Consider the following 23,282-nt stretch of genomic DNA (forward strand, 5'->3'; position numbering starts at 1 on the left):
AATCATCGATTTCATCCGATGGGTTGCTTGTAGGCCAACTACGAAGGACGTTATGAGATGGGGGTAAAAGATTTGGACTTCGGCATTTTCTGGGACAATTCGTATTGAGAGGGCTTGAGCACCTCTAAGCTTTGTTCTAACAACCAAGCCCTTTCGCGGCATCAAATGGCTCAGTCTGTTCGTTGTCAACTGCACCGAAATCAGGAATGTAATAGATGGGGTCCGTCTTTGTGTATGAGAAGCCGATTTTGACTTCCGAGAACCGATGAGCAGGAGGCACATTAATGCGTGAACTGTCCACCGGAACCTGATTTGTTGAGTCGAGCTGACTAAATCCGAGCGGAAACTGGTATCCCTCGGGACTGTCCTTTGGGCAGACGGATTTCCGAGTGTTTGGTGGTGTTTCGGGAGGATAATCCTCGCTAGCCAATTTCAATGGTGACATGTTTGGCAGACGTGGTAAGCGTGGCAACTTGAAGAACTCATCATAATACGGCTGTCGCCCTGCACATGAAAGCCCCTGTTAGCGGAATTTGCTGGCATACCTTCATCAAACCTACTGGATGGTCCTCTTTGCTCTCGCTTCGCTGTGGCCGTTTCCGTAGTCGAGTACCAAGTCCAGCAATTATAAGAAAACGTTGCACTGAACAGGGCAAACTGGAAAGATGCGAAAACCACGGCAGCCTCTGCAAGAGCCGTGTTAGTGACCTGAAGGATCTTGGAACGCAGACATACGGTCGGCTCGGCAAGAAGTGACAACGTATTGTTTGAAGAGGATTAGTCCGGCCGCTTGTTGTTTGTCGGAAGAGGTAGAAATCGAACAGGAGGATGCTAATCGAGACGCCAAGGCGATGAAGCTGGTCCTGTCCTCAGCACAGCGACAAGTACCTTTCGGAGCTAACATACCCAGCGAGATAAAACAAGCATGTCAGAGCCTCGGCAGGAAGTGCCAGCAGGTAATTGAACCACAAGTTGTTACTTAATTGGTTTGAGGCCATGATGAGGTCTGTGTCCACACGTCAGAGCCAGTCGAAATCGGCAGTGAATGCTTGGAAGCGTACATGCGAGTGCGAACACGGTCCACACACCCTGGGCACAATTGTCAGTTCAACAACGTCCACCGAGCATACAGGCCCACCGACAGCAAAAAGTAAGACTGTCACGCGTCCATTAGATCCCACTGCAGATGATACAGCTCCAGCAATGATGATAATGACTGCAAAGAGGGCTTGAATGCACCGTACAAGCGTGAGAAGGCGACCACGGGTAAAGCGCATCGCGATGTTCAAAGAGCAAGGAGCAGAAAAAAGAAGGTATCCTGGCGAATGAATGCTGTCCTTGGTGTAGCACTTTCAGTTGGTAACTCCCGTCCTCATGACCGCCCCGATTTAGACACGCATCAAACAGGGGATAGAGCGCGCACGGCTGATACGCGCACGCACTGACCGCCCCGGGCCCAGCTACAGTCGAGTATAGGCCAGAACATCAATACAACACAAAGTCCATCCCTTGGTCAACGAAGAAAAAATGTCTGCCGAAGAACAGAAGACCACCATTCAGGCCCAGAAGCCCGACGAGACTGCGTGAGTCGTCCCCGTTGTTACGCACTTGACCGTCGCTGACCTGGCTCTACGTGTGTTAGTGCCGCTCCCGCTGCCGCCGACAAGGGAAAGGCTGTCGACATCCCTAACTTCGAGGACGAGGAGTTGGAGGAAGAAGAAAGCGAGGACGAGAATGTCGATGAGAGCATGCAAGTTGAGGAAGATGGTGAGAACGCACCTACGTCACGCGTCGTTGGTTCAGGCCTGGATGACTCGGGCTAACGACTGTTGCAGAAGAGGAAGAGGAGGATGACCTCGCCGAGATTGACACTTCCAACATTATCTCTGGCGGTCGCAGGACCAGGGGTAAGCAGATTGACTACACCAAGGAAGCCGCCAACCAGCCTGCTGCCGAGGACGAGGAAGGTAAGATAATCCCTTTCACTCTGCAATCGCTATGTCTAACTGTACGTAGATGACGAGGACTTCGAGATGGCCGAGTAAACAGTAGCATACGCGACTCGGTGTAGGAGGGGAAAGTCAGCTACTTTTGACGTGGAATTTTGCTTAAAGAACTAGCTAAGGCGCAACAAAGAAACCATCTTTACATCTCCTCATCACTGTCACTCAGAGAAATTTCTTCCTCTGGAAAGTCACCCACCTCGAGATTGGTTGGTCTGACAAATGCCCCATAACCTCTTGGTGCTTCGAAGTATCTGACGCCGGCGATCGAGCCGTCATTCTTTCCAACAGGTTCATCATACCGCACGCCTACCCAAAGTCCGCCTTGTGGGATCTCGATGACCTCACCAATGAATTGCACGACGCCCCGACGGTCACCGTTGACCTGGCACCTTTTGCCAATGGCGATTTCTCTTTCTTGAATTTCCGCTGCATATTGTTCTTGCTTGGATGCAATCTCCTGTTCACGTGCTGGGTCGAACCGACCCAATTGGTTCCTCTTCTTCCATGCTAGGACAGAATCCGTGCGTGATTCATAGTCTTCGTAGTCCATCTCGAATTTCTCTACTGCAGAAACATCGGTGTAGTTTGCTCGTGCACCCGCCGGCCGAGTATCGTCAACCTGTTCAATACCAGTTTTAACCGCTGATGCACCCGCACATATCCGGAAAACGTACGTTCAGAATACCATAAGGCGCGAATTGGAGTTCATCCAAAGTCACCGCATCCTCGTTATTGGCAGATACCGCAATAGGCGGGGCTGACTCGGTAGCCCTAAACGTGATGTTCTGGTATCCGGCGGGGATTCCACAAACAGGCTCGAGACGTGCTACCAGAGAAGTCAATGACACCGTCCTGAACAATGCAGACCTTTTCATACCTCTCAACTGTGTGATAGTCCACGAGAGGGAGATCTTGCGCTCCGAAGACGCATTGTACGAGGTCACATGAACGGAAATGTCTGCCATTTTGAATTGAATGCGATTGATTTATGACGAAGCTCGGAGGCCGATCGGACGTTTGTTTTTGACTGTTTGCATGCCCAACGATGGCTACGGCATAGCCCTATCGATAACGCCCACGAAATACAATACAATACGTAACGAAAAGTGAGCGTGAAGGGACACTCGAAGGTTTGCTTGTTTGTCAAAACGAAAAGCCTTCGTTTTCATTGCAGGATATTGTGACTTTCTAAATTGACAAAACCTACAACACCCCTTAATTCATTGCAGGGCAAAGCAGGAAGGCATGTGGGGTACAGCCGACGGTGGTGTACGTGAAGCTGAAGCATTCAGGACTCCAATTACAACGGCACAGTTGGAGCAGGTATAAGTCTGATGTCAGAAGCGTCAATTGATGCTGCTCTTGTTGCGTGGGTCAATACCTTTGGGTTCACCGGTGCCGACAGCATACAGACCTTGGACGACCTCGCCGACGGTGTCATACTTTCGAGACTCCTCCAAGACATAGACAATGATAGCTATTTCAAGGGCCTCGACCAGCCTACAGCACAGTCACACGATCCGTCGAATTGGGTATTGCGCTGGAACTATCTGAAACGGCTTTTTCGTGATCTTGAGCGTTACTACACGGAAGTGCTTGGGCAGCCACCATTCGCTGCTGCTTATCTGCCAAACCTTAGCATGTTGGCGAAGGATGCAAATGTAGCCGAGATCAGGAAGCTGATGAGTCTCGCTGTCGTCGCTGCGGTGCAATCGGAGAAGCGTGAGAACTACGTCAAGAAGATACAAACTTTGAGCAGTGAGCAGCAGACAGCGTTGATGGTTGAGCTCAGCCAGGTGAGCATTATCTGACGGTATATAGAGATAGCACTGACATTTATAGATAATGAGAGATAGCAACGTGGAAGATAATGAAGTCGACCCTTCAAAGTCAACAGTGTTCGAGTGAGTACCCGAGGTCCCGGCAGACAAGCCGGTTCAATGCTGAAACGCCTACAGTGATGAGTACGCAGAAACTACGGAAAAGGTTTCGGAGCTTCAAGAGCAGAAGGACGCCCTCGAGAGGGCTTATGGCGAACTGAAGAAGGAACACCAGGATTTGCAAGTTGATCACGTAAGACAATGATTACCACAAGTTCGGCTCCATATATGCGTATGTACTAACGAGACGTATGGTAGGCCGCACTGTTGGAGCACTGGACCGACACACACAGCAAGTTGGAGACCTCTGAACAGACAGTACAGACTCTGACGTTACGAGCGAACATAAATGCTCAGCGAGAACTTGACCAACTGCGGGATGAACTGTGCGTATCGGCGGAATTGTCAGCATTTTACGCCTACTGACAACTGTCACAGACAAGTACTGGAGCCAAGATTGGCAGAGAAAGAGACCGAAGCAAAGACGCAGCAAGCTCTTACTGATAGTCTTCGCAAGCAAGTCGGAGACCTGTCTCAGAAAGCCGAAGCAGCAAAAGCGCTACAGGATGAGCTTGACGAGTTGGTTCATGTGGCAGAGCAGGCCAAGAAGCAGGAGTCCACAATCGCAAAGTATAAGAAGAAGTTGAACGACATGTCCGAACTTGAGCAGCAGTTGAAGGTACGGTGAGATTATCCTAATAAGCGATAACAACTGACGTTGCTGTAGAGTCTGGAAGATGAAAATGCGTCACTAACGCAACAAATTCAAGACACCAGTAACACTGATAAGTCACTACAGACCTACAAGGCCACATTTGCACAGCTCGAGGAAGAGAAGGCACAGGCTTTGTCAAGTATACATACCCTCAAAGATGAGTTGGAACGCGCACAGGACAAGATCCAAAGCATGATAGAGTCGAGCTCCAAGTCGGCCGCTGAAATATCGCTACTCCAGCAGAAGGTGCAAGAGATGGAGGCAGATCAGCACCCTGCTCCCGACAGCGAGAACGAGGACTTGGGGGAACTTGGTTTGGAGTTAGCAGGGACGTCAAAGACTCAGTTGAAGATCAAGATATCTCGTCTCGAACAGGAGCTGCGAAGATGGCGGTGTTCTGGTGCAAATGCTCAACCAGTCGAGGACGACAAAGACCTTCGGGCGCAATGCGTGCAACTACAACAGGAGAAGGCTTTGCTTGCGGAACAGCTGCACGGCCTTGTTACGCTAGAATCTGGCGGAAGGTCAGTCCGAAACCCTTTAACATTCATGAAAGTGGTCTCACAGGAACCGTAGTTTGGATCAGGTCGTAGATCTCCGAAAGCAGCTTTTACAAACCCAACAAAACTTAGCAGCTGCGAAGATAGCGTTGCGCGATCTCACAGACTCGCTGGCGGCCCTTGAGCAAGAATTGTTCGAAGCAAAGACTGAGCGTGAGTGCCATGCGCAATTTACTAGATTGTATCTAACCGTGCGAATTATAGTGAGTATGGTGGGAAAGGACGACTTGGAAGCCATCGTTATCTTGAAAGAAAGAAATTCAGCAAGAATAAAGGAAGTTGAAGGAAGCAGAAATGATCTTGCAAGGAAGGTTAGGGAGCTTGAGGTTGAATGCTTGCAACAAACGAGGTGTTTGAACGAAATGTCGATTGATGACGCTCATCACAAGGTCAAGGGAGATCAGAGCAGGTAATGTGACATGCAATGATTCGTATACGGCAAACTAAACCCGGATTCAATAGCGACGTGCACGTTAAGGAAACCACACTTGAACGAGAGAATGCGAAATTACGGGAAAAGAAGAAGGTAATGCTGGATCAGTTGGAGCAGCTGCACAAGGCGTTGCAGTTGGCCAGGACTGATAGGGATCACTTGAAGGAGAAACTCGCGAGGGCAGTAGATGTACGTACTTGCCCGTCTTTATACAGTGATTTTGTATTAATGTGCTACAGAACGATGAGTCGTCACAGCTTCGCGCCGAACTTTCGTCTGTCAAGCAAGAGAACAGACTTATTCACAGCGCCTACTATGACTTGGCTATGCGCATGTCGCAGAACAGCGTTGTTGTAGCCAGGGCGTCAGCTTCTCCAGCATCATGGCTTGCGCAACAGAGAAAGTTGCTCGATCGACAGTTTGAGGTAAGTACAAAGTCGGTGTCCCTCAACGCACGTAGCTAACTAAAACACTCAGAGGGGGCGTTGAATAGAGATTATACCCACGAAGAGCATAAGGTTCGGCGTTACATGACATCAATGCATTTGTATTTGTATGTAATAGAGGATATAGTAACTTAGCTATTTCCTCACCCTTTACACCAATTCCTTTGCGTTCCACACCACCTCTACTAATCTCGCCTCGCGGCTACCCACGGTTGTGCGGGAAAATGCTCCGATACGGACGGAGACGGTGAAAGTCATCATCAGACGAGCATAGAAGATATCAAAATAGAAAACAATATCGTTGATTATTCCGTTGGTGTCATGCCCCGTGATGGCCCACACACGCGACGTATTACGTATCCACGGTCTTATCGCCCCGCCTCCCCTGGATGTCGCATACAACCCCGTCCAGCATACACCCGACCACTTGAGCAGACGAAGACAAACAACAACAACCATCTCCTTCTATCCACTTGACCGACAACCAGCTACATTCTAATCGTCTATCTATTATGCGTTCAAAGTTCAAGGTATGCACCAGTCTTGCGTTTGATCCGCTTTCCTCTCCTTGGTAAGCAGCTGTATGCTGACCTTTCCATGCGTGCAGGACGAGCACCCCTTTGGTTCGTCACCTTTATCTCCGCAGTTTATTTGATCCGTTTTACTGACTCCAGTGCAGAGAAGAGAAAGGCGGAAGCCGAGCGAATCAGGCAGAAGTATGTCGACCGTATTCCAGTGAGTCACCCTACATTCGTGTACCTTTGTCAAAGCAAGTACCCTAATAACTGGCTCAGGTAATCTGCGAGAAGGTGGAGAAGTCAGATATCGCGACGATCGACAAGAAGAAGTACCTCGTACCGGCTGATCTCACTGTGGGTCAGTTCGTCTACGTAATCCGTAAGCGCATCAAGCTTTCTCCTGAGAAGGCAATCTTCATCTTTGTCGATGAAGTGTTGCCTCCAACAGCCGCTCTTATGAGCGCCATCTACGAGGAGCACAAGGACGAAGATGGCTTCCTGTACATCACGTACTCTGGGGAAAACACCTTTGGTTTTGAGGAGCTCTGAGCGAAGTTCTCTGATGACTCGACGTCCTGGTGTAGTGTCTTTCCTGTTCTTTTATTGCTGTCTGTTTGGAGTATGAGTCTCTCGGTGCTCGGTTACTTGGCTTTGCGGTGTTTTGTCTGGCTTTTGTTACGGTCGTATAGTACGGGGGCGGCAGGTTCCATCCTTGCTGGGCATGTTTTCCTGCCCAATAATACAGTCAATCATCTTCTAAGATGCGGGCACCTTCCAGAACTAATGTCCGGCCGCCATTGACGTGGTTACATCTCTCATCAATGCCGTGAGACCTCTAAGCCTTGGGTCCGGACAACCCCCGATCCAAAGACCGATCCATATAGCCGACGTGCACAGACCATGCAACAATGCACTTTCGTACGATGGAGAGATGCTACACATGGTCATTTGTTTGGGGAATAAGTTCGCGTCAGCGGCGGTGCGTGTTGAAGGGGAAGTCGCGCACGGACCACCGCAAGCGTATAACGATCTGCAATTCTAACCCCGATGTGCGCCAATCGTGCCAGATCCGTGGAAACGGTGAGGATTCCGGATATGCAATTACCCTTGAGCTCCTAGAACAGATGGACCGAGCTGGTCATGGCCATGGAGCGGGGATTGCGGTGGTAGAAAAGGACGCCGGCTCCCCCCCTCCGTTCGTTCTCCGTTACACCCGGATCCACCTGGAATCCGACACCCGATTCCCTCGATACCGCCCGCAGTCCCAGCAGTACAGTCGCTCACGGTCAACAAGGTAAGCCTATCTCTTTTTTATTTGGAATCTGGATTGTTGCCCTCGACGACTTCATTGCGGCTATTGTTTACCTTCCCGCGCTCGGCTGCGACTTTCGCGCACGGGCCCAGCCATCGCGTCTCCTTCTGCCAGCCTTCCCGCCGCCTATCCTGCCTTCCAATGGGCGCAGCAAAAACAACACCCGCGCCTCCCCCTCCAATAACTATGAGTCCTTGTTCGCTCTTTTCCTCCACTCCCATTCCGTCCTTCGACAAACCATTGCCTTTCAGTACGCGGTTGATCCGGTGCTTTTGACTTTTGCAACCTTCATTTCTATTACCGTTTCCGAGATCACTGGTTGACTCGTTCTCTTGGTCTTTGACAGATCCATATCAACACATTCCATCGCTTTCTGACACCCGCGCCTTCATCGACGGTCGCTGTCTTCACCTGCAGCAATCATGAAGTTCAACTTTTCCACCCTCTTGGCCGGTCTTGCCCTCTCCGGTGCCGTCTCCGCTAAGCCCCTTCAGAAGAAGAGAGACATCGTCTGGGAGCTCGATGTCACTACCACCACCACCTACGTTACCGCTCCTACGGCCACTTCCACCGTCGTCGTCACTGACATCGAGCCCGTTACTACCACTACTGCCACCATTGGTGAGGGATCCTTGACCGCTTACTACACCACCACCCTTGGTGTCCCCGCCTCTAGCACCCCTGCTGTTGGCCAGCCCGTTGTCATCGTCTCCATCGGACCCGTTGAGGTTACCGTTGAGAACCAGGTCTACGCTGTTGTCGCCGCTGGTGGATCTTCTACCCAGGTTGCGTACACCACTGCCACTCCCACGACCGTCACCTCCCTTGTGACTGTCCAGGACGGCACCACCCTCGCTCCTGCTACGCCCACCATCACCAACGTTGTCACTGCCGCTCCTTCGGCCAGCGCTGTTTCCCTTGCTGCTGACCAAGTCGAGGAGACCGTTGTCATTCCCGAGGGTACCCTCACCATTGGCAGCGACACCGTCACCTACCCGGCCCAGACCGTCTACGTCGCGGTCTCTGCCTTGCCTGTGTACACCACGTACCAGTACGCCGCTGAGGTTACCACCATCATTAATGACGAGGTCACCGTTCAGACCACTACCCTTGCTGGTGTGACCACCACTCTTCCAGCTCCTACCACCGCAACCTCCACTGTTGCTGCCTCTTCGTCCGCTAACAATGGCGGTGCCGTTTTGGCGACTGGAACCGCGACTTCCGCCTCTAGCTCTAGCTCGTCTGCCGTCGAGTCTTCTTCCAGCGTCGCTTTGGGCTCTCCCCTCTCCAGGGCCGCGTCGACCACCTCGACGGCCGCTGCCGCTACCACCACCTCTTCGAGCTCCTCTACTACCCCAGTGACGACCTCGTCTACTGTTTCCTCTTCCAGGACCACTACGACCACCGCGGCCTCTTCCTCTTCCAGCACGACTACGTCTTCTGCTGCCTCGGCTACCACCACTTCTTCCTTCATTGACTCCATGCTCTCATGGCACAATCAGTACCGTGCGATCCACTCCGCTGGTGCAGTCACCTGGAACACCACCTTGGCCACCTACGCTCAGAACCTGGCTGATACTTGCAACTTTGCTCACTCTGGTGGTCCTTACGGAGAGAACCTCGGTATCGGTACCTACAACAACCCTGCGTACTACGTTTACCTCTGGTACAACGAGGAGACTCAATACGATTACTCCAACCCTGGATTCTCCGAGAGCACCGGCCACTTTACTCAGGTTGTCTGGGATTCCACCACTGAGATTGGTTGTGGTTTTGCTACTGACTGCACGACTGCTGCTTACCCTTACTACCTTGTCTGCGAATACGCACCTCCTGGAAACGTTGAAGGTGCTTACCGTGCCAACGTCTTTCCTCCTTCCCAGACGACTTCTACCCCGATCCCTGCTCAGACCATTGCTTAAGAGATGATGCAGTTGAGCTGAGGTTTTTTAAGGAGGTTAGTGGTACGATATGGGTCTGTCAATTATTCTTTTTCTTCCACAGAATTGACGGCTGCCTATGTGCAGTGCGCCCTTTTCCTATATCTTATTGATAAATTAGAGTTTAGTTTCTTAGTAATTTCACGTTAACACTTGTGATGCCAAAGTTCGGTTGGAGATGCTCAAGCTTGTATGTGCAGAAGTGTTGTGTGTAATCCAAGTACGCATTACTTGCATGTATAATTTCATAAGTGTGTCCTTCCTGCTTAAGCAAACTCCTCATATTTGCACTGGCCCTTTGGCACGCTCTGCATTCCTCCACACTATATATCGTACATCAGATTCCCGTAGTAACAGCCCTGATACGCCTTCAGCACGGCTCCAAAGTGCATATACTCGGCCATATACCATAGCATCGCAATCCGGGGCAATTCTATTATACCTCAGACACGTTCGAAGTGTTCCGCCATGAATCGATCCGCAGCCTCAACAACTCCACTAGACTATGTCCGGGTGCTCTGGGATGATTGCCCTGAACATAAGAACTTTAGAATCCACGGGAATGCAGGAGGACTTATGCAGTACTGACCTCGTACAACGCATAACTGGTAACGCCAACAAAGACAGCGAACACGACATCAGCCCGCCTAGACGAAACGATGATCAGAAAAGAGAGCTCGAAGAGACTGATCATAGACTGCTTACTTGGAGATAAGGTAATTGTATCGAACCATATCGAGGATTGAAGACGATCAAAGCTTGCGTTTTCCCGACGTTTTGAAATGTGAGGTCTACCCCACATGCATGCAGCTGCAATGTAACGAAGATACGGAAGTCAGAAAATGCCAAACTATGTGTATATCACCAATAGATATCGAAAACCAACTCCGAACTCCAAATTTCATCGGAAGCAAACAGTCCAACAACCCCAACTCTCGACGATATCGCGCGTTGCAATTAATAACCTTGTATCCTCCTGTTCTGCCGTGTGAAAAAACCGTAGAGTCTGAATTTGGGTGGGTTTACGTCCTCGATTTAGCTTGGTTGTATCGAGAGAGGTACCAGTGTAAAGAGACCACAGTCTCACAGAGCCATCGTCGCCCGCTGCGATCTTCTGTTAGCGAAGGTCCGTGAGAAAGAGCCGTAAAACTACCTGCAGCAACAACGCCGAGCGCTGCATCGACATCGAAGCCTAACTGGAACGTATGAGAGTTCTGATGTCCTTGGTACGAAACGACTGGGTCTGTTTGCCGACCGAAGCTTGCAGATGGAGCATGAGGTCGCGGGGCTCGTAGATCATACATCTCCAGGCTTCCTTGCAGACCGTTCACTACGAGGCAGTGATCCTGGACGTTTCGCATATGGGTCACTGACGACCCATGCCTCAGCTTCATAACACCCGCTTCCCGTACTCGTGTGTCAAAAAGCTGCACAGTGCCGTCTCTGCAACCTGCTGCTAGAACATCGGGCTCAAGAAACATTGTCGAGAAAACATCTGACCGGACTGGAAGCTTGTGTTGGGCTCGCCGGGTATCGGCCCCACTGTCGAAGGTGTGCCGAGCAATCATTAACAGCCGTGTACCTCCTTCAGAACGTATAAGTCCATGTTCAACTGGGGCCATTCCTATAGTGCTCACCTATAGCATACGTATTTTCATCGTGTTTAGATATGGTCGAGGTCCAGAGAGACCCCTTGTTTGTAGGTGTGAACACCACCGACAAGCCCAGGCCCGTTTCACCGGCAGACACCCCTTGTTCAGCAGGGTCTCGAGGGGCATTTTTCCATACTTGCAGCGCCGCAAGACCTCTTTCGTTTCCTAAAGACGTGCATCTATCGCCAATGGTCAGCATATAGGTGCGAGTTGTGCAGAGACCATCACCTACATGATTGTATGGCCTGACTGCGATACGTTCAAGGACGTGACGGGTGAACTGAAGTGACCCAAGTATGACGTCTGGGAGTCTTTGGAAGAGATGGCGGTTGAACTAGTCCACTGTCAACAAACTCGTCTGTGCTGCTCATGTAGGCCGCAAACCCAAACAGTCCTCTTGCCGATCCCATATACAGTTTCTCCCCAGAGGCTTCTACATCAATAGCAGTTATGCCATCTCCAGCATATGCAGATGAAAGCTCATAATCTTTGGTAGTTTTGTCCAAGCATTTACTCCAGATCTTGGGCGCACTATCTCGTACCGCAGAACCGGTGATTTCCCGGGATAGACTGGAAGAAGCGAGGGAATGCAGTGAAGTGTTTAATCGTCTCGTAGGCTTCGGTGCATTGTGTTTGGCTTCCTCTTGCTGTTGATTGTTAGTCACTTACTACAAAGGGACACGGCGCAATTACGGACCTCCTTGACATGGGCTTCGACCTTCCTGCGCTTCACGGCATCCTTGGAATAGTTGTTCTCTTGGCCAGCTTTGTGCGTAGGTAGAACTTTGAAGTACCGCTTTTTCTCCTTATCATAATAGAAGCCCGGGATGTCTGGAGGATCCGCCATCAGCTACAGCGTACATCTGGCTTTCTTGGTCGGACTAAACTTTTTGGAGGTTATCGCCGTGACGTCGATAATCTTCACGTGAATCTTTGAGTACTGTACGACGACCAGCACTGGAGAGCAATTGCAAACGGGGAGTTTATAGAGAGCAAAAAGCACCAATCTCATTGGTATGCATATAACTTTTAAATCCTACTTAGTCTTACAAACGCATCACCTCATCAACAACTATAACTTCTTCTCCAAGCTCAAGCATCATCCGCTTAGAGCTTCTTGACGATCTTCTCCCAGTGGGTGGTGTCGAAAGACTTGGGGCGCTCAAGGGGCATACCGAGGGCACGGTCCCAGATGAGCTGAGGAAGGACACCGAGGGCACGGGAAACACCAAACAAGACGGTGTAGTAGTTAGCCTCCTTCAAGCCGTAGTACTGGAGGAGGACACCGGAGTGGGCGTCGACGTTGGGGTAAGGGTTCTTGGTCTTACCGTGCTCGGTCAAGACACCAGGGGCGATGGTGTAGACCTGGGAGACGAGCTTGAACATGGGGTCCTCGGGGAGGTGCTTGAGGGCGAACTCGCGCTGAGCCATGTAACGGGGGTCAGTCTTCCTCAAAACGGCGTGACCGTAACCGGGAACGACACGGCCGGAGTTAAGGGTTTTCCAGAGGTAGTCCTTGATGGTCTCGTCGGAGACACCGGTACCAATCGTGTCACGCATCTGCTCGATCCAGCGGAGAACCTCCTGGTTGGCAAGACCGTGAAGGGGACCAGCCAAACCGTTCAAGGCAGCGGAGAGGGAGAGCATGGGGGAGGAAAGGGCGGAACCGACAAGGTGAGCGGTGTGGGCAGAGACGTTACCACCCTCGTGGTCAGTGTGGATGGTCAAGTACAAACGCATGAGCTCGACGAAGTCCTTGTTCTCGCCGAAGCCGAGGATGTTGGACAAGTTGTAGGAGTAGTCCTGGGACTTGTCAATGGGGGCGACCTTGCCGTCCTTGTAGATGTTGCGGTAGATGCGACCGGCAATGTTGGGCAACTTGGCGATGACGTCCATGGAGTCCTCGAAGGTGGGGCCCCAGTACTCCTTCTTGTTGATACCCTTGGCGTAGGCCTTGGCGAAAGCAGACTCGTGCTCGAGGGCGGTGACGGCCAGAGAGAACTGAGCCATGGGGTGGAGGGTAGTGGGGCAGCGGTCGATGAGCTCCTCAACGAACTTGGGGAGATCGGCACGGGCAGCCCACTCAGCGGACAAGTCACGGACCTGCTGCTCTGAGGGGACCTGGCCGGTAAGCAAAAGCCAGAAAAGACCCTCAGGAAGGGGCTCCTCGCCTCCAGGGGCCTTGGGGAGCTGAGCCTGGCAGTCGGGGATGGTCTACCATGATGTCATTAGCACTCTGAACATAAAACTCATTCATTGACTGGAAGCAAGACTTACCAAACCACGGAAACGGATACCCTCCTCAGAGTCGAGGACGGAACCCTCCCAAACCATAGACTTGATACCACGCATACCACCGTAGACCTGGTCGAGGGTGACCTCCTGGATGACCTTGTGGCCGTGCTCCTTCTTCAAGGCCTTGACACGCTCCTGCTGCTCAGGGATCATGGCAGCGAGGGTCTCCTTCAAGGTGGCGGTCTTGGAGGAGTAGAAACGGGCAGAGACATTGGCGTTGGAAGCCTTGAGGGCAGCCCTCTACAATTGCGAACAGGTTAGTAAATGCGATGCATAAAAGCCAATTGAGCAGTCCCGAGAACGTACCAAAGAAGAACGGACAGCAGACATGGTTGTGTTGTGTTGGGTTGAGAGATCAGAGCGGGATCACCTTGGGGATCTTTTAGCAGGCCTGGCTGGGTTGGCGGTGCGCCGGGTCGAGGGAGCCTAAGGAACTGGAAGGCCTCCGAATTTCGGCCGCGGGTTGGAAAGTGCTCAGGGCAGCGAGCGGCCTCTGACGCGCGGCCGCAAACCTTCCACCAACAATTTGCTCGGCACCGTCAAGAACACCTGTCTACTCGTATCATTCCTCGTACGCGTAACGATCGTAGTTCAATCGAACAGTATCATAGATCATGTCCGCTCCTGTCGTTGCAGAGTTCTCCTCCATCTTGGAGGGCCTGCTCGCCATGAAGGCCCCCGGTGTCTCCGGAACAAAGATCGGCGCTTTGACGCAAATTGCTGTACAAAATATCAAGGTAGATTCATCCCAGCACCTTGTATGCTAAAGTTCTAGAGTCCTGACATTGGTTGTCTCGCGATATAGGAAGCTCCTGGTATCATCAATGCTCTCACCATCCATCTCCGCCGAACACCCGGCACACACAAACTAGGCTCTCTCTATGTGGTAGACTCTGTCGCCCGTGCCTACCAAGACTTCGCTCGTAAGAGCCCGGCAGATGAACATGCATTCCTTGCTGGCCTTAACTTGATCGCCGACAATATCTATAATATTATGAATGACGCCGTCCAGGCTGCTCCTGAGAAAGATAAGGTATGCTATAATGATGTCTTTAAGAGTCAAGTGCCATGTATGGATGGACATTGTCCGTGTATAAGATCGACCCCGACTGAGCCGCCTGCAATATTCACACGATATCAACCACCTGGGGTATATGCTGTCTGTATGTCGACCTCCGTGGTCGAAAGAGCTCAGGACAACACACATCAGTGAATAACGCAGCCCTAAGACGCCGTTCATTCATGCTGCAGACTCTTATGACATCAACGTAACGGGAGAATCAGTTGCTAACCATGTACTTCGCGCATAGGAAAAGATCAGGAAGTTGGTAGACATTTGGGAAAAGGCAGCAACGTTCTCGCCAGAAGTTCTAAATGCTATTCGCGCGCAGAGCTTTGGAGGTAGCACCACACCACCCGGACCTCCTCCGACTCACCTTGCTCAGGCTGCACCGACTGCCGCTCCCGTGGTTCCTCAAGGTAATTTTCAGGATGTTGCCCATAACCCACATCGTTTACTTACATACTTGTAGCTTCTGCGTCTGCTTCGGCGGCGACTCCGGTGCCAAATGCTCAGAACACAGATGCGGCCTCCGTGTTGGCCATGCTTGCGAACATTGCCAAGCAAAACACTGCTGCTGCTGCTGCTCCGGCCGCTGCACCCGCACCCGCACCCGCACCCGCACCTGTTCTTCCGCTTCCGCCGGTACAGGCTCCAACCACTGCTACTCCTCAACCTACAGCAAGCGCTGACCCTAGGTTCAACATGATTCCCACGGTCCAACACGCCGCGCCTGCTAATGTCGCGCTGCCCGCACCGTGCGTGACTCGGGAATACTTGACTGCAGATACTAACATCCATTCTTGCAGTTCAGCCCATCCTATGCCAGCCGCCATGCCTGGCCTTGACCCGCAACAGCTTGCCTTGTTGCAGCTACTTTCAACGCAACCCCAGCTCGCTGCTACCCTTCTCCAGAATGCAGGCGGCGCTGCTCCGTCGAATCCCGTGGCCATGCCATGGCAGCAACCATCATCTTCCGGACCTGGTCCCAGGGATGATGCTCTTCGTTCTCGCTCCAGGTCTCCGGGATACCGGGGTGGCCCACGTGACCGCTCACCCGCTCGCCGGGGTCGCAGCCCCTCCTACGACAATTATGGGCGTCGCGCAGGAGCTAGGGACAGGAGTCCCATGGGCCGTAGGTCCCGCAGTCGTTCGCCGCAAAGAAGGAGAAGTCCTCCTGGGTACGGACGGGAGCGCTCACCCCAGCGGAACACCGGAGGTGGACCACCGGATCAGCCCAAGAACACGAAGGGTCATCTGGTCCAGCCCGACCCCACCATCAGTCCCAGTGAAATCAAGGTGCTCAGCCGCACTCTCTTCGTCGGTGGTCTTACACATTCCGTGTCTGAGAGTGAGTTGAAAGACCTGTTTGGCAGGTATGGTGCGGTACAGAGTGTTATCTGTAACCACGACAAACGCCATGCTTTCGTCAAGCTATACGAACGTCCTAACGCGGAGGCGGCAAAGAGTGCCATGGAGGTGTACCAGCATGGCGATACCACGTTGAGGACACGATGGGGTGTCGGGTTTGGACCCCGCGATTGCAGCGACTATGCTACGGGTGTCAGTGTTATCCCCTTGGGACGTCTTACTGATGCCGACAGGCGCTGGCTTCAGAGTGCCGAATATGGAGGAACTGGTGGTAAGCCTATCACGGGTGGTATCATTGTCGAGGAACCGGATATCGAGATTGGTGCTGGTGTATCATCCAAGGCCATCTCTAAGAAGATGCCGACCAGGAGGGATAGGGACAGGGAATACGAGTCTGAGAGGCGTGACCGTGATTACGGGGCACCCAGGCGCGATGATCCGTACGGTGGAGCTAGGGACATGGGAGCGATGATGCAGCAGGGCGGTATGATGCCTTGGATGATGCCTCAGAACGGCGGATTCCCTGGACAGGCTCCCCCTGGGTACCCTCAGGCTTTTTCACCTGCGCCTGGTACTGGAGGTTATCCCGGCTACGGATACCCTGGTCAGCCGGATCAACAGGGAGGAGCTCCCTGGCAGTAGTAGAGGAACGATTGGGATTGGGAAGGTGTTTTTATTATCGATATAGTTAAGACAATCAATTCTTGTTGGAATTCATCATCCCGTATTTGGACATTGTGTCGCAGATCACCTAGTAATGTAGACTCGTATGACAGAGGTAAAAGTAAACACCGGAGGATGCTGACAAGTTCAGAATGACGGGAAGGGTGATCGTATTCGTGGGTGCTCCGACTGCAACGGAGCTTCTCGACACTTGGTCGCCTCACGAGGATGCTTCGGGACAAGCAAAGGACGCTACTCCATCAAATGGTGGGCCTAGATGGAGACGTCTGGATATCCCTGACAAAGTCCGCTTCCCGGAAGCTTCTCCGCTGGAAGAAGTACGCTTCTTGTCATCGTCGTTTCCTGAGACGCAGTTGCATGCTGAGGAAACGAGATGGACGCCGCATACACCTCTGGAGACCTACATTGAACAGAGCTTTGCCATATTCGAGGATGAAGGACCACAACTTGACGTAGGGGAGAGAAGCCATACTATCTTACAAGCGGATACCCAGCCAATAGACACGTCGATGGTGTTAACATTGACGCCAATGCCAGCATACACGTTCGACATTCGCATACCGGACCTTGAGGTAACCATGAAACCACCCGCATTGTCTCTCGCATACTTACATGACGGGACCAGGACCTTCCATCACAAAAAATGATTGCCCAAGGAACCTACAAACATCATGAATTTTCCATACTGGTGGCCATCATCGATATAGGACAGACCGCCGTGGTCAGGACGAAGAAGGGGGAGGATCTAGAAATAGCACGACTGGTCGTGGGAGATCCCACCGTGTCAGCATTGGAGGTATCACTATGGGGATGGACAGCAGAATGGGCAAAAGAATTTAGAAGACAAGACATCATATTGTTCGAGGGTAAGATAACGTCAGTCCATTACTCATGACTAGAACATACTGACTCGGGAGAAGGCCTTGGGTTGCAGAGCTTCGAGAACCGTGTTTCAGCGTCAACAAGGCGTAACAGAACTCGATGCTCACTGCTGTATCGAACACAGCGACTACACAGGGAAGACGATCAATGGCGGCCCAACCTGGCCGGGCATGACGAGCAGACAAAGAGAGTGAGAGAGGTATGTGTTTACTTTGTCAGTCACAGGTTTGTTTTATCTGATCACGCAGATATTTTAGCTTCGCGACTGGGTTTTACGTTTCGTCCATGTGGGAGGACATCAACATGAATCGAACACGTCATTCGTACCGGAGGAGAGTCAGATGCTTCCCTGAGCCAAAGTCATGGCTTTTGGATCCGGCGTGCACTTGCTTGCTCACTTGATCCAAATCAACAACAACGATATACGAACTTTAAAGGTGTTCAGATGAAGAGCCGTTGACGTCGCTTGTCTTGACTTGAGCCGGACTTTGGTGGAGGCTGTGTAGTGCTATGAAGTTCAAACTAAAGCTCTTATCTTCTTCACGAAATGGACTATGGGCGCGGAGAAACATCCCCGTCCCGTAGTGAGATTTAGCAACATCAAATGGAAGGATATCATTCGTTCGAGTTGGGTGCGAAAGTGATGGAGATTAGGTCAAGAAACCCCCACATACCCCCCCCGCCGGGGATCTCCATGGGGAGGCCGGCGCCGATCCCGTGCCCGACTGAGACTAATGAAGCTTGGCAAACAACGCTGAGGGAAAGAGGTCTAAGCATTTTTCTAGAGTAGAGGCCTGATCTAGGGGTTTCTTGCCACGATTCAGAGGAGGTGCCTCTCGGACGGGCATGTTTACTTCGATATGATTGGGCGTGGGGAGTTGCCGGACTCGACATTCCGAGTTCTTCGGAGCGCGCGCGTGTAGAGAAAGAAAGCTGACGGCTCGATCAAGGGAGATGAGCTGTGCTGACAGAACAACCTCCCGATTTATCCAGGTCAGCTTCAACTATGCACGGGCTTAGACGGCATAGGAAGTCTCCGGAAACAAGCGCTTATCGCGATGACGTTTCGGAAATGCTCGCGATGGCAGCGGAAGAATCACGGCTTAGACATCTCTCCTGTAATGTTACGTGAATAAAGTGCCTACCTACCCGTCTCCAGTCTTACAGTGCCGTGATTGCGGCTATGTGCACGGCTATTCCGGCACGGCTTGGCTGCCTTCCTAAACGGTGAGGTGGGTTGGGACGGCCCTTTCCCAAGCTGGCAGTGCTTCCCCCAAAAGGATCCGCGAGTCGATCATGAATCGCTCGATTGGGAAGGGCCTGGCAGTCCGACATAGCCGACCTCGATGGACGTGATTGACGATAAAGTGTATGCTGACAGGTTGTAATGGTACGGTAGATGAACATATAAGCATTCCTTGCTGGTCTGTCCGACTGGTCACAACAACAGCATTCCTTGACCCCTTCCCTTCCCTCTCGTGTGCCCGCCAATCGCAAGCGCTCCAAAGTGCGACGTGACTGCAGTGATTTGCGCGCGTCAAACCGTAAAAAAGTCGAGCAGAAAAGACGCCGAATATCCGTCTGTGATTGAAGGAGGCTGACATGATGGAGCGCCGCGGATGTTTGCTGCTGGCTGGCGTGTTTATCTCTGCAGCGCTGCTCATATGAAGTATGTATGGCACTTCAGCCGCCCACGTCAACTGCAATCGTAGAGTGGTTGGGTGATGTCTGAGTGTGGGATGGAGTTACACGGGCTGGACGTAGATACTCTTTTTCTAATAGCGAGATGGAATGCGATGTTGATCCGGACGTCATCAGGGTAAAAGTACATGGGAGATCAGGCTGGATTTGGATGACAGCGGCAGAGAGAGGAGAGCACGTCTTATCGCCGGTGAGATCGTCGGCAAAACGACGGCAAAAGTAAGGAAACAAGGTTTGCGTTCGGGGAAGAGGGCAGGAGCCGGACGGAGATACCTGATCAAAGTAGGATGACGGGTTGGGTCGGAAGAGGGGCCGAGTGAGGGAAGAGAGGGCAGAGAGAGCAGAGGCCAGACGAGCGTGCAACGACAGGCAGAATCAAGCGAGCGAAGACCAGTCAGTGTGCCGTTCGGGCCGTTATGAATGTGGTCGCCATAGCAATAGAAGGATGAATTTTTTACCCTTGCCCTCGTTTCTGTGCTGGTTAGTAGTTGCGCGCGCACTAGGCCACCCTCGCCCAGACGGTCGCCGTCCCCTCCCCTCCCCCCCTGCCAGGCCGAAAAGAGTCGAGCCGCACTAACTCCGCTGCTGCCCATAAAATCCCCCGGCCTGCCCTCCACCAACAACTCGTCTTCGCACCCCCTCAACCTCCCCCACCAGCAAGTCTTCGCCCTTTCCAAAGGCAAGAGCCCCGTCAGCTTCTCCACCGAGTTGATTTGATCTTATCACCAGATCTACGGGTATCATCTTCGGAAAACCAGTTGCAATCGTCGCCCAACTCGAGCGATTCTCCTGTTAGCATACAACCCCGACAACTAATCGCCAACGATGTCGTACGTTCCCACCAACACTACTGAGGGTGAGGGCCACCTCGACCGTCTCAACGTCCCCATCACCACCGGTGAGTACGCCGCTCCCGTTGCTGCTGTGGAGACCGAGAAGGTCTACGAGGCCCCTGCCGCCGCTCCTGCCCCCAAGGCTACCGCCGGCGATGAGGAGGATGAGGATGAGGACATTGACGCTTTGATCGATGACCTCGAGTCCCAGGACGGTGGTGAGCTCGAGGAGGAAGAGGAGGAGGGTGACGGCATGGAGGCCAAGCCCACTCCCGAGGAGTTCCTCCAGACCTCCACCCGCACCGGTCTTACCTCCTCCGAGGTCGAGAACCGCCGCAAGCGTTTCGGTCTCAACCAGATGGCTGAGGAGAAGGAGAACCTCGTCAAGAAGTTCTTGATGTTCTTCGTCGGTCCCATCCAGTTCGTCATGGAGGCTGCTGCCGCCCTTGCCTTCGGTCTCCGTGACTGGGTTGATGCTGGTGTCATTTGCGCTCTTTTGCTTCTTAACGCCTGTGTTGGTTTCATCCAGGAGTTTCAGGCCGGTAACATCGTTGCTGAGTTGAAGAAGACCCTCGCTTTGAAGACTGTCGTCCTCCGTGACGGTCAGCTCGCTGAGATCGAGGCCCCCCTTATTGTTCCCGGTGATATCGTCCAGGTTGAGGAGGGTACCATCATCCCCGCCGACGGTCGTGTCGTTACTGAGGATGCCTACCTTCAGGTTGACCAATCTGCTCTTACCGGTGAGTCCCTTGCCGTTGAGAAGCGCACCGGTGACTCCGTCTTCGCTTCCTCTTCCGTCAAGCGTGGTGAGGCCTTCATCGTTGTTACCGCTACCGGTGACAACACCTTCGTCGGTCGTGCTGCCATGCTCGTTAACCGCGCCGCTGCTGGTTCTGGTCACTTCACTGAGGTCTTGAACGGTATCGGAACGATTCTCTTGGTCTTGGTTATCTTGACCTTGTTGGTTGTCTACATCTCTGCCTTCTACCGCTCTACCCGTATCGCCCGCATCCTCGAGTTCACCCTTGCCATCACCATCATTGGTGTCCCCGTCGGTCTCCCCGCCGTTGTTACCACCACCATGGCTGTCGGTGCTGCTTACCTCGCCAAGAAGCGTGCTATCGTCCAGAAGCTCTCTGCCATTGAGTCCCTTGCTGGTGTTGAGATTCTCTGCTCTGACAAGACCGGTACTTTGACCAAGAACAAGCTTACCCTCGGTGAGCCCTACTGTGTCGCTGGTGTTGAGCCCGATGATTTGGTTCTTACTGCCTGTTTGGCTGCTTCCCGCAAGAAGAAGGGTCTTGACGCCATCGACAAGTCTTTCTTGAAGGCTCTCCGTTACTACCCCCGCGCCAAGGGTGCTTTGGCTAAGTACAAGATTCTGGATTTCTTCCCCTTCGACCCCGTCTCCAAGAAGGTGACCGCCGTCGTCGAGTCCCCCGATGGTGAGCGTATTACCTGTGTTAAGGGTGCCCCTCTCTTCGTTCTCCGCACTTGTGAGGATGACGCTCCTGTCTCCCCCGAGGTCGCCAAGTCCTACAAGGACTGTGTCGCCGAGTTCGCTTCCCGTGGTTTCCGTTCCCTTGGTGTTGCTCGCAAGCGTGGTGACGGTGCCTGGGAGATTATGGGTATCATGCCCTGTTCCGACCCTCCCCGTCACGACACTGCCCGTACTGTCAACGAGGCCCGTCGTCTTGGTTTGTCCGTCAAGATGCTCACTGGTGATGCCGTCGGTATTGCTAAGGAGACTTCCCGTCAGCTCGGTCTCGGTACCAACATCTACAACGCTGAGCGTCTCGGTCTCGGTGGTGGAGGTGACATGCCCGGCTCTGAGGTTTACGACTTCGTTGAGGCTGCCGATGGTTTCGCTGAGGTCTTCCCCCAGCACAAGTACAACGTCGTTGAGATCTTGCAGCAGCGTGGTTACCTTGTTGCCATGACTGGTGACGGTGTTAACGATGCTCCTTCCCTTAAGAAGGCTGACACTGGTATTGCTGTCGAGGGTGCCTCCGACGCTGCTCGTTCCGCTGCCGACATTGTCTTCTTGGCCCCTGGTCTCGGTGCTATCATCGACGCTTTGAAGACTTCCCGTCAGATTTTCCACCGTATGTACTCTTACGTCATCTACCGTATCGCCTTGTCCATCCACTTGGAGATCTTCTTGGGTCTCTGGATCGTCATCCTCGACCGTCTCCTCAACCTCGAGCTCGTTGTCTTCATTGCGATCTTCGCTGATGTTGCTACCTTGGCCATCGCTTACGACAACGCTCCTTACTCCATGAAGCCCGTCAAGTGGAACTTGCCCACTCTCTGGGGTATCTCCGTTGTCTTCGGTATCATCCTCGCTGCTGGTACCTGGATTATGTTGACCACCACCTTCGTCCGCGGCCACGGTATCATCCAGAACTTCGGTCAGGTCGATGAGGTTGTCTTCCTCGAGATCTCCTTGACTGAGAACTGGCTCATCTTCATCACCCGTGCCAACGGTCCCTTCTGGTCCTCCCTTCCCTCCTGGCAGTTGGCTGGTGCCGTCTTGATCGTCGACATCCTCGCCACTATCTTCTGTATCTTCGGTTGGTTCGTTGGTGGCCAGACCTCCATCGTCGCTGTTATCCGCGTCTGGATGTTCTCTTTCGGTATCTTCTGTTTGTTGGCCGGTGCCTACTACCTCTTGCAGGACTCCGTTGCCTTCGACCGTTTGATGCACGGAAAGCCCATGAAGGAGAACACCAAGTCCCGCTCCGTCGAGGACTTCCTTGTTTCCATGCAGCGCGTTTCCACCAAGCACGAGAAGGAGAACTAAGCATGTTTTTTTTATCACGTCAGTCTTTGAGTTTTTTTTCCTTGACAAAACGCACATTGTGCAGCTTTCTTAATAATTATAATAGAGACTTGTTCTCGTACCAAACTTCCTGTCTACAGTTTTCTATCCTGTGCTATCTTATCCTTGCTGCTCTGCTTCTCTTCACCTATCCTTTCTGCTTTGTTGACTTA

At 52.4% G+C, this 23,282-nt stretch overlaps 12 protein-coding genes across 12 annotated transcripts; 7 read left to right on the forward strand and 5 right to left on the reverse strand.

Moving 5' to 3' along the window:
• Nucleotides 1-136: 136 nt before the first annotated feature.
• SAICODRAFT_71222 (uncharacterized protein) lies at nucleotides 137-972 on the reverse strand (the record flags this gene model as incomplete). The annotated part of the gene is made up of 3 exons (XM_019170661.1): nucleotides 736-972; nucleotides 561-686; nucleotides 137-504 (listed from the first exon to the last, which is right to left on the reverse strand). Exons 1-3 carry the CDS (start codon nucleotides 902-904, stop codon nucleotides 137-139), a joined length of 663 nt encoding a protein of 220 aa, XP_019024344.1. The 5' UTR covers nucleotides 905-972.
• Nucleotides 973-1,527: 555 nt separating this feature from the next.
• On the forward strand, nucleotides 1,528-2,045 carry SAICODRAFT_71223 (uncharacterized protein; the record flags this gene model as incomplete). The annotated part of the gene is made up of 4 exons (XM_019170662.1): nucleotides 1,528-1,583; nucleotides 1,643-1,767; nucleotides 1,836-1,967; nucleotides 2,017-2,045. 4 exons carry the CDS (start codon nucleotides 1,528-1,530, stop codon nucleotides 2,043-2,045), a joined length of 342 nt encoding a protein of 113 aa, XP_019024345.1.
• Nucleotides 2,046-2,145: 100 nt separating this feature from the next.
• On the reverse strand, nucleotides 2,146-2,971 carry SAICODRAFT_35080 (CAP-Gly domain-containing protein; the record flags this gene model as incomplete). The annotated part of the gene is made up of 3 exons (XM_019168399.1): nucleotides 2,146-2,625; nucleotides 2,681-2,832; nucleotides 2,884-2,971. The coding sequence occupies 3 exons, from the start codon at nucleotides 2,969-2,971 to the stop codon at nucleotides 2,146-2,148; spliced, it is 720 nt and encodes a 239-aa protein (XP_019024346.1).
• A 337-nt stretch (nucleotides 2,972-3,308) lies between these two features.
• On the forward strand, nucleotides 3,309-5,983 carry SAICODRAFT_80119 (uncharacterized protein; the record flags this gene model as incomplete). The annotated part of the gene is made up of 10 exons (XM_019171187.1): nucleotides 3,309-3,802; nucleotides 3,849-3,910; nucleotides 3,965-4,079; nucleotides 4,145-4,272; nucleotides 4,325-4,565; nucleotides 4,614-5,125; nucleotides 5,178-5,314; nucleotides 5,366-5,570; nucleotides 5,624-5,783; nucleotides 5,834-5,983. Coding segments are annotated over exons 1-10 (2,172 nt in total), but the record flags the coding sequence as incomplete, so codon positions are not given.
• Nucleotides 5,984-6,472: 489 nt separating this feature from the next.
• SAICODRAFT_80122 (microtubule-associated protein) lies at nucleotides 6,473-7,245 on the forward strand. Its single transcript, XM_019171189.1, has 4 exons — nucleotides 6,473-6,570; nucleotides 6,648-6,663; nucleotides 6,720-6,775; nucleotides 6,835-7,245. The coding sequence occupies exons 1-4, from the start codon at nucleotides 6,553-6,555 to the stop codon at nucleotides 7,105-7,107; spliced, it is 363 nt and encodes a 120-aa protein (XP_019024348.1). The 5' UTR covers nucleotides 6,473-6,552; the 3' UTR covers nucleotides 7,108-7,245.
• A 2,085-nt stretch (nucleotides 7,246-9,330) lies between these two features.
• Nucleotides 9,331-9,726, forward strand: SAICODRAFT_47444 (PR-1-like protein; the record flags this gene model as incomplete). The annotated part of the gene is made up of 1 exon (XM_019168896.1): nucleotides 9,331-9,726. A coding segment is annotated over one exon (396 nt), but the record flags the coding sequence as incomplete, so codon positions are not given.
• A 272-nt stretch (nucleotides 9,727-9,998) lies between these two features.
• SAICODRAFT_30280 (uncharacterized protein) lies at nucleotides 9,999-10,581 on the reverse strand. The gene is made up of 3 exons (XM_019167642.1): nucleotides 10,516-10,581; nucleotides 10,400-10,457; nucleotides 9,999-10,342 (listed from the first exon to the last, which is right to left on the reverse strand). Exons 1-3 carry the CDS (start codon nucleotides 10,542-10,544, stop codon nucleotides 10,247-10,249), a joined length of 183 nt encoding a protein of 60 aa, XP_019024350.1. The 5' UTR covers nucleotides 10,545-10,581; the 3' UTR covers nucleotides 9,999-10,246.
• Nucleotides 10,582-10,653: 72 nt separating this feature from the next.
• On the reverse strand, nucleotides 10,654-11,897 carry SAICODRAFT_30281 (uncharacterized protein). The gene is made up of 5 exons (XM_019167643.1): nucleotides 11,847-11,897; nucleotides 11,695-11,796; nucleotides 11,448-11,641; nucleotides 10,964-11,395; nucleotides 10,654-10,914 (listed from the first exon to the last, which is right to left on the reverse strand). The coding sequence occupies exons 1-5, from the start codon at nucleotides 11,870-11,872 to the stop codon at nucleotides 10,712-10,714; spliced, it is 957 nt and encodes a 318-aa protein (XP_019024351.1). The 5' UTR covers nucleotides 11,873-11,897; the 3' UTR covers nucleotides 10,654-10,711.
• A 672-nt stretch (nucleotides 11,898-12,569) lies between these two features.
• Nucleotides 12,570-14,087, reverse strand: SAICODRAFT_71228 (citrate synthase mitochondrial precursor; the record flags this gene model as incomplete). Its single annotated transcript, XM_019170663.1, has 3 exons — nucleotides 12,570-13,676; nucleotides 13,740-13,997; nucleotides 14,064-14,087. 3 exons carry the CDS (start codon nucleotides 14,085-14,087, stop codon nucleotides 12,570-12,572), a joined length of 1,389 nt encoding a protein of 462 aa, XP_019024352.1.
• A 191-nt stretch (nucleotides 14,088-14,278) lies between these two features.
• On the forward strand, nucleotides 14,279-16,830 carry SAICODRAFT_65662 (uncharacterized protein; the record flags this gene model as incomplete). The annotated part of the gene is made up of 5 exons (XM_019170165.1): nucleotides 14,279-14,494; nucleotides 14,563-14,790; nucleotides 15,068-15,236; nucleotides 15,290-15,575; nucleotides 15,627-16,830. Exons 1-5 carry the CDS (start codon nucleotides 14,372-14,374, stop codon nucleotides 16,828-16,830), a joined length of 2,010 nt encoding a protein of 669 aa, XP_019024353.1. The 5' UTR covers nucleotides 14,279-14,371.
• Nucleotides 16,831-17,003: 173 nt separating this feature from the next.
• Nucleotides 17,004-18,107, forward strand: SAICODRAFT_35086 (uncharacterized protein; the record flags this gene model as incomplete). The annotated part of the gene is made up of 4 exons (XM_019168400.1): nucleotides 17,004-17,444; nucleotides 17,498-17,738; nucleotides 17,793-17,953; nucleotides 18,012-18,107. 4 exons carry the CDS (start codon nucleotides 17,004-17,006, stop codon nucleotides 18,105-18,107), a joined length of 939 nt encoding a protein of 312 aa, XP_019024354.1.
• Nucleotides 18,108-19,980: 1,873 nt separating this feature from the next.
• On the forward strand, nucleotides 19,981-23,256 carry SAICODRAFT_119225 (plasma membrane ATPase). Its single transcript, XM_019165356.1, has 2 exons — nucleotides 19,981-20,134; nucleotides 20,185-23,256. Exon 2 carries the CDS (start codon nucleotides 20,281-20,283, stop codon nucleotides 23,089-23,091), a length of 2,811 nt encoding a protein of 936 aa, XP_019024355.1. The 5' UTR covers nucleotides 19,981-20,134; nucleotides 20,185-20,280; the 3' UTR covers nucleotides 23,092-23,256.
• The last annotated feature ends 26 nt before the right edge of the window (nucleotides 23,257-23,282 follow it).

Source organism: Saitoella complicata, assembly GCF_001661265.1.
Source record: "Saitoella complicata NRRL Y-17804 unplaced genomic scaffold SAICOscaffold_11, whole genome shotgun sequence".
In the NCBI taxonomy this organism is placed as follows: domain Eukaryota; kingdom Fungi; phylum Ascomycota; class Saitoellomycetes; order Saitoellales; family Saitoellaceae; genus Saitoella; species Saitoella complicata.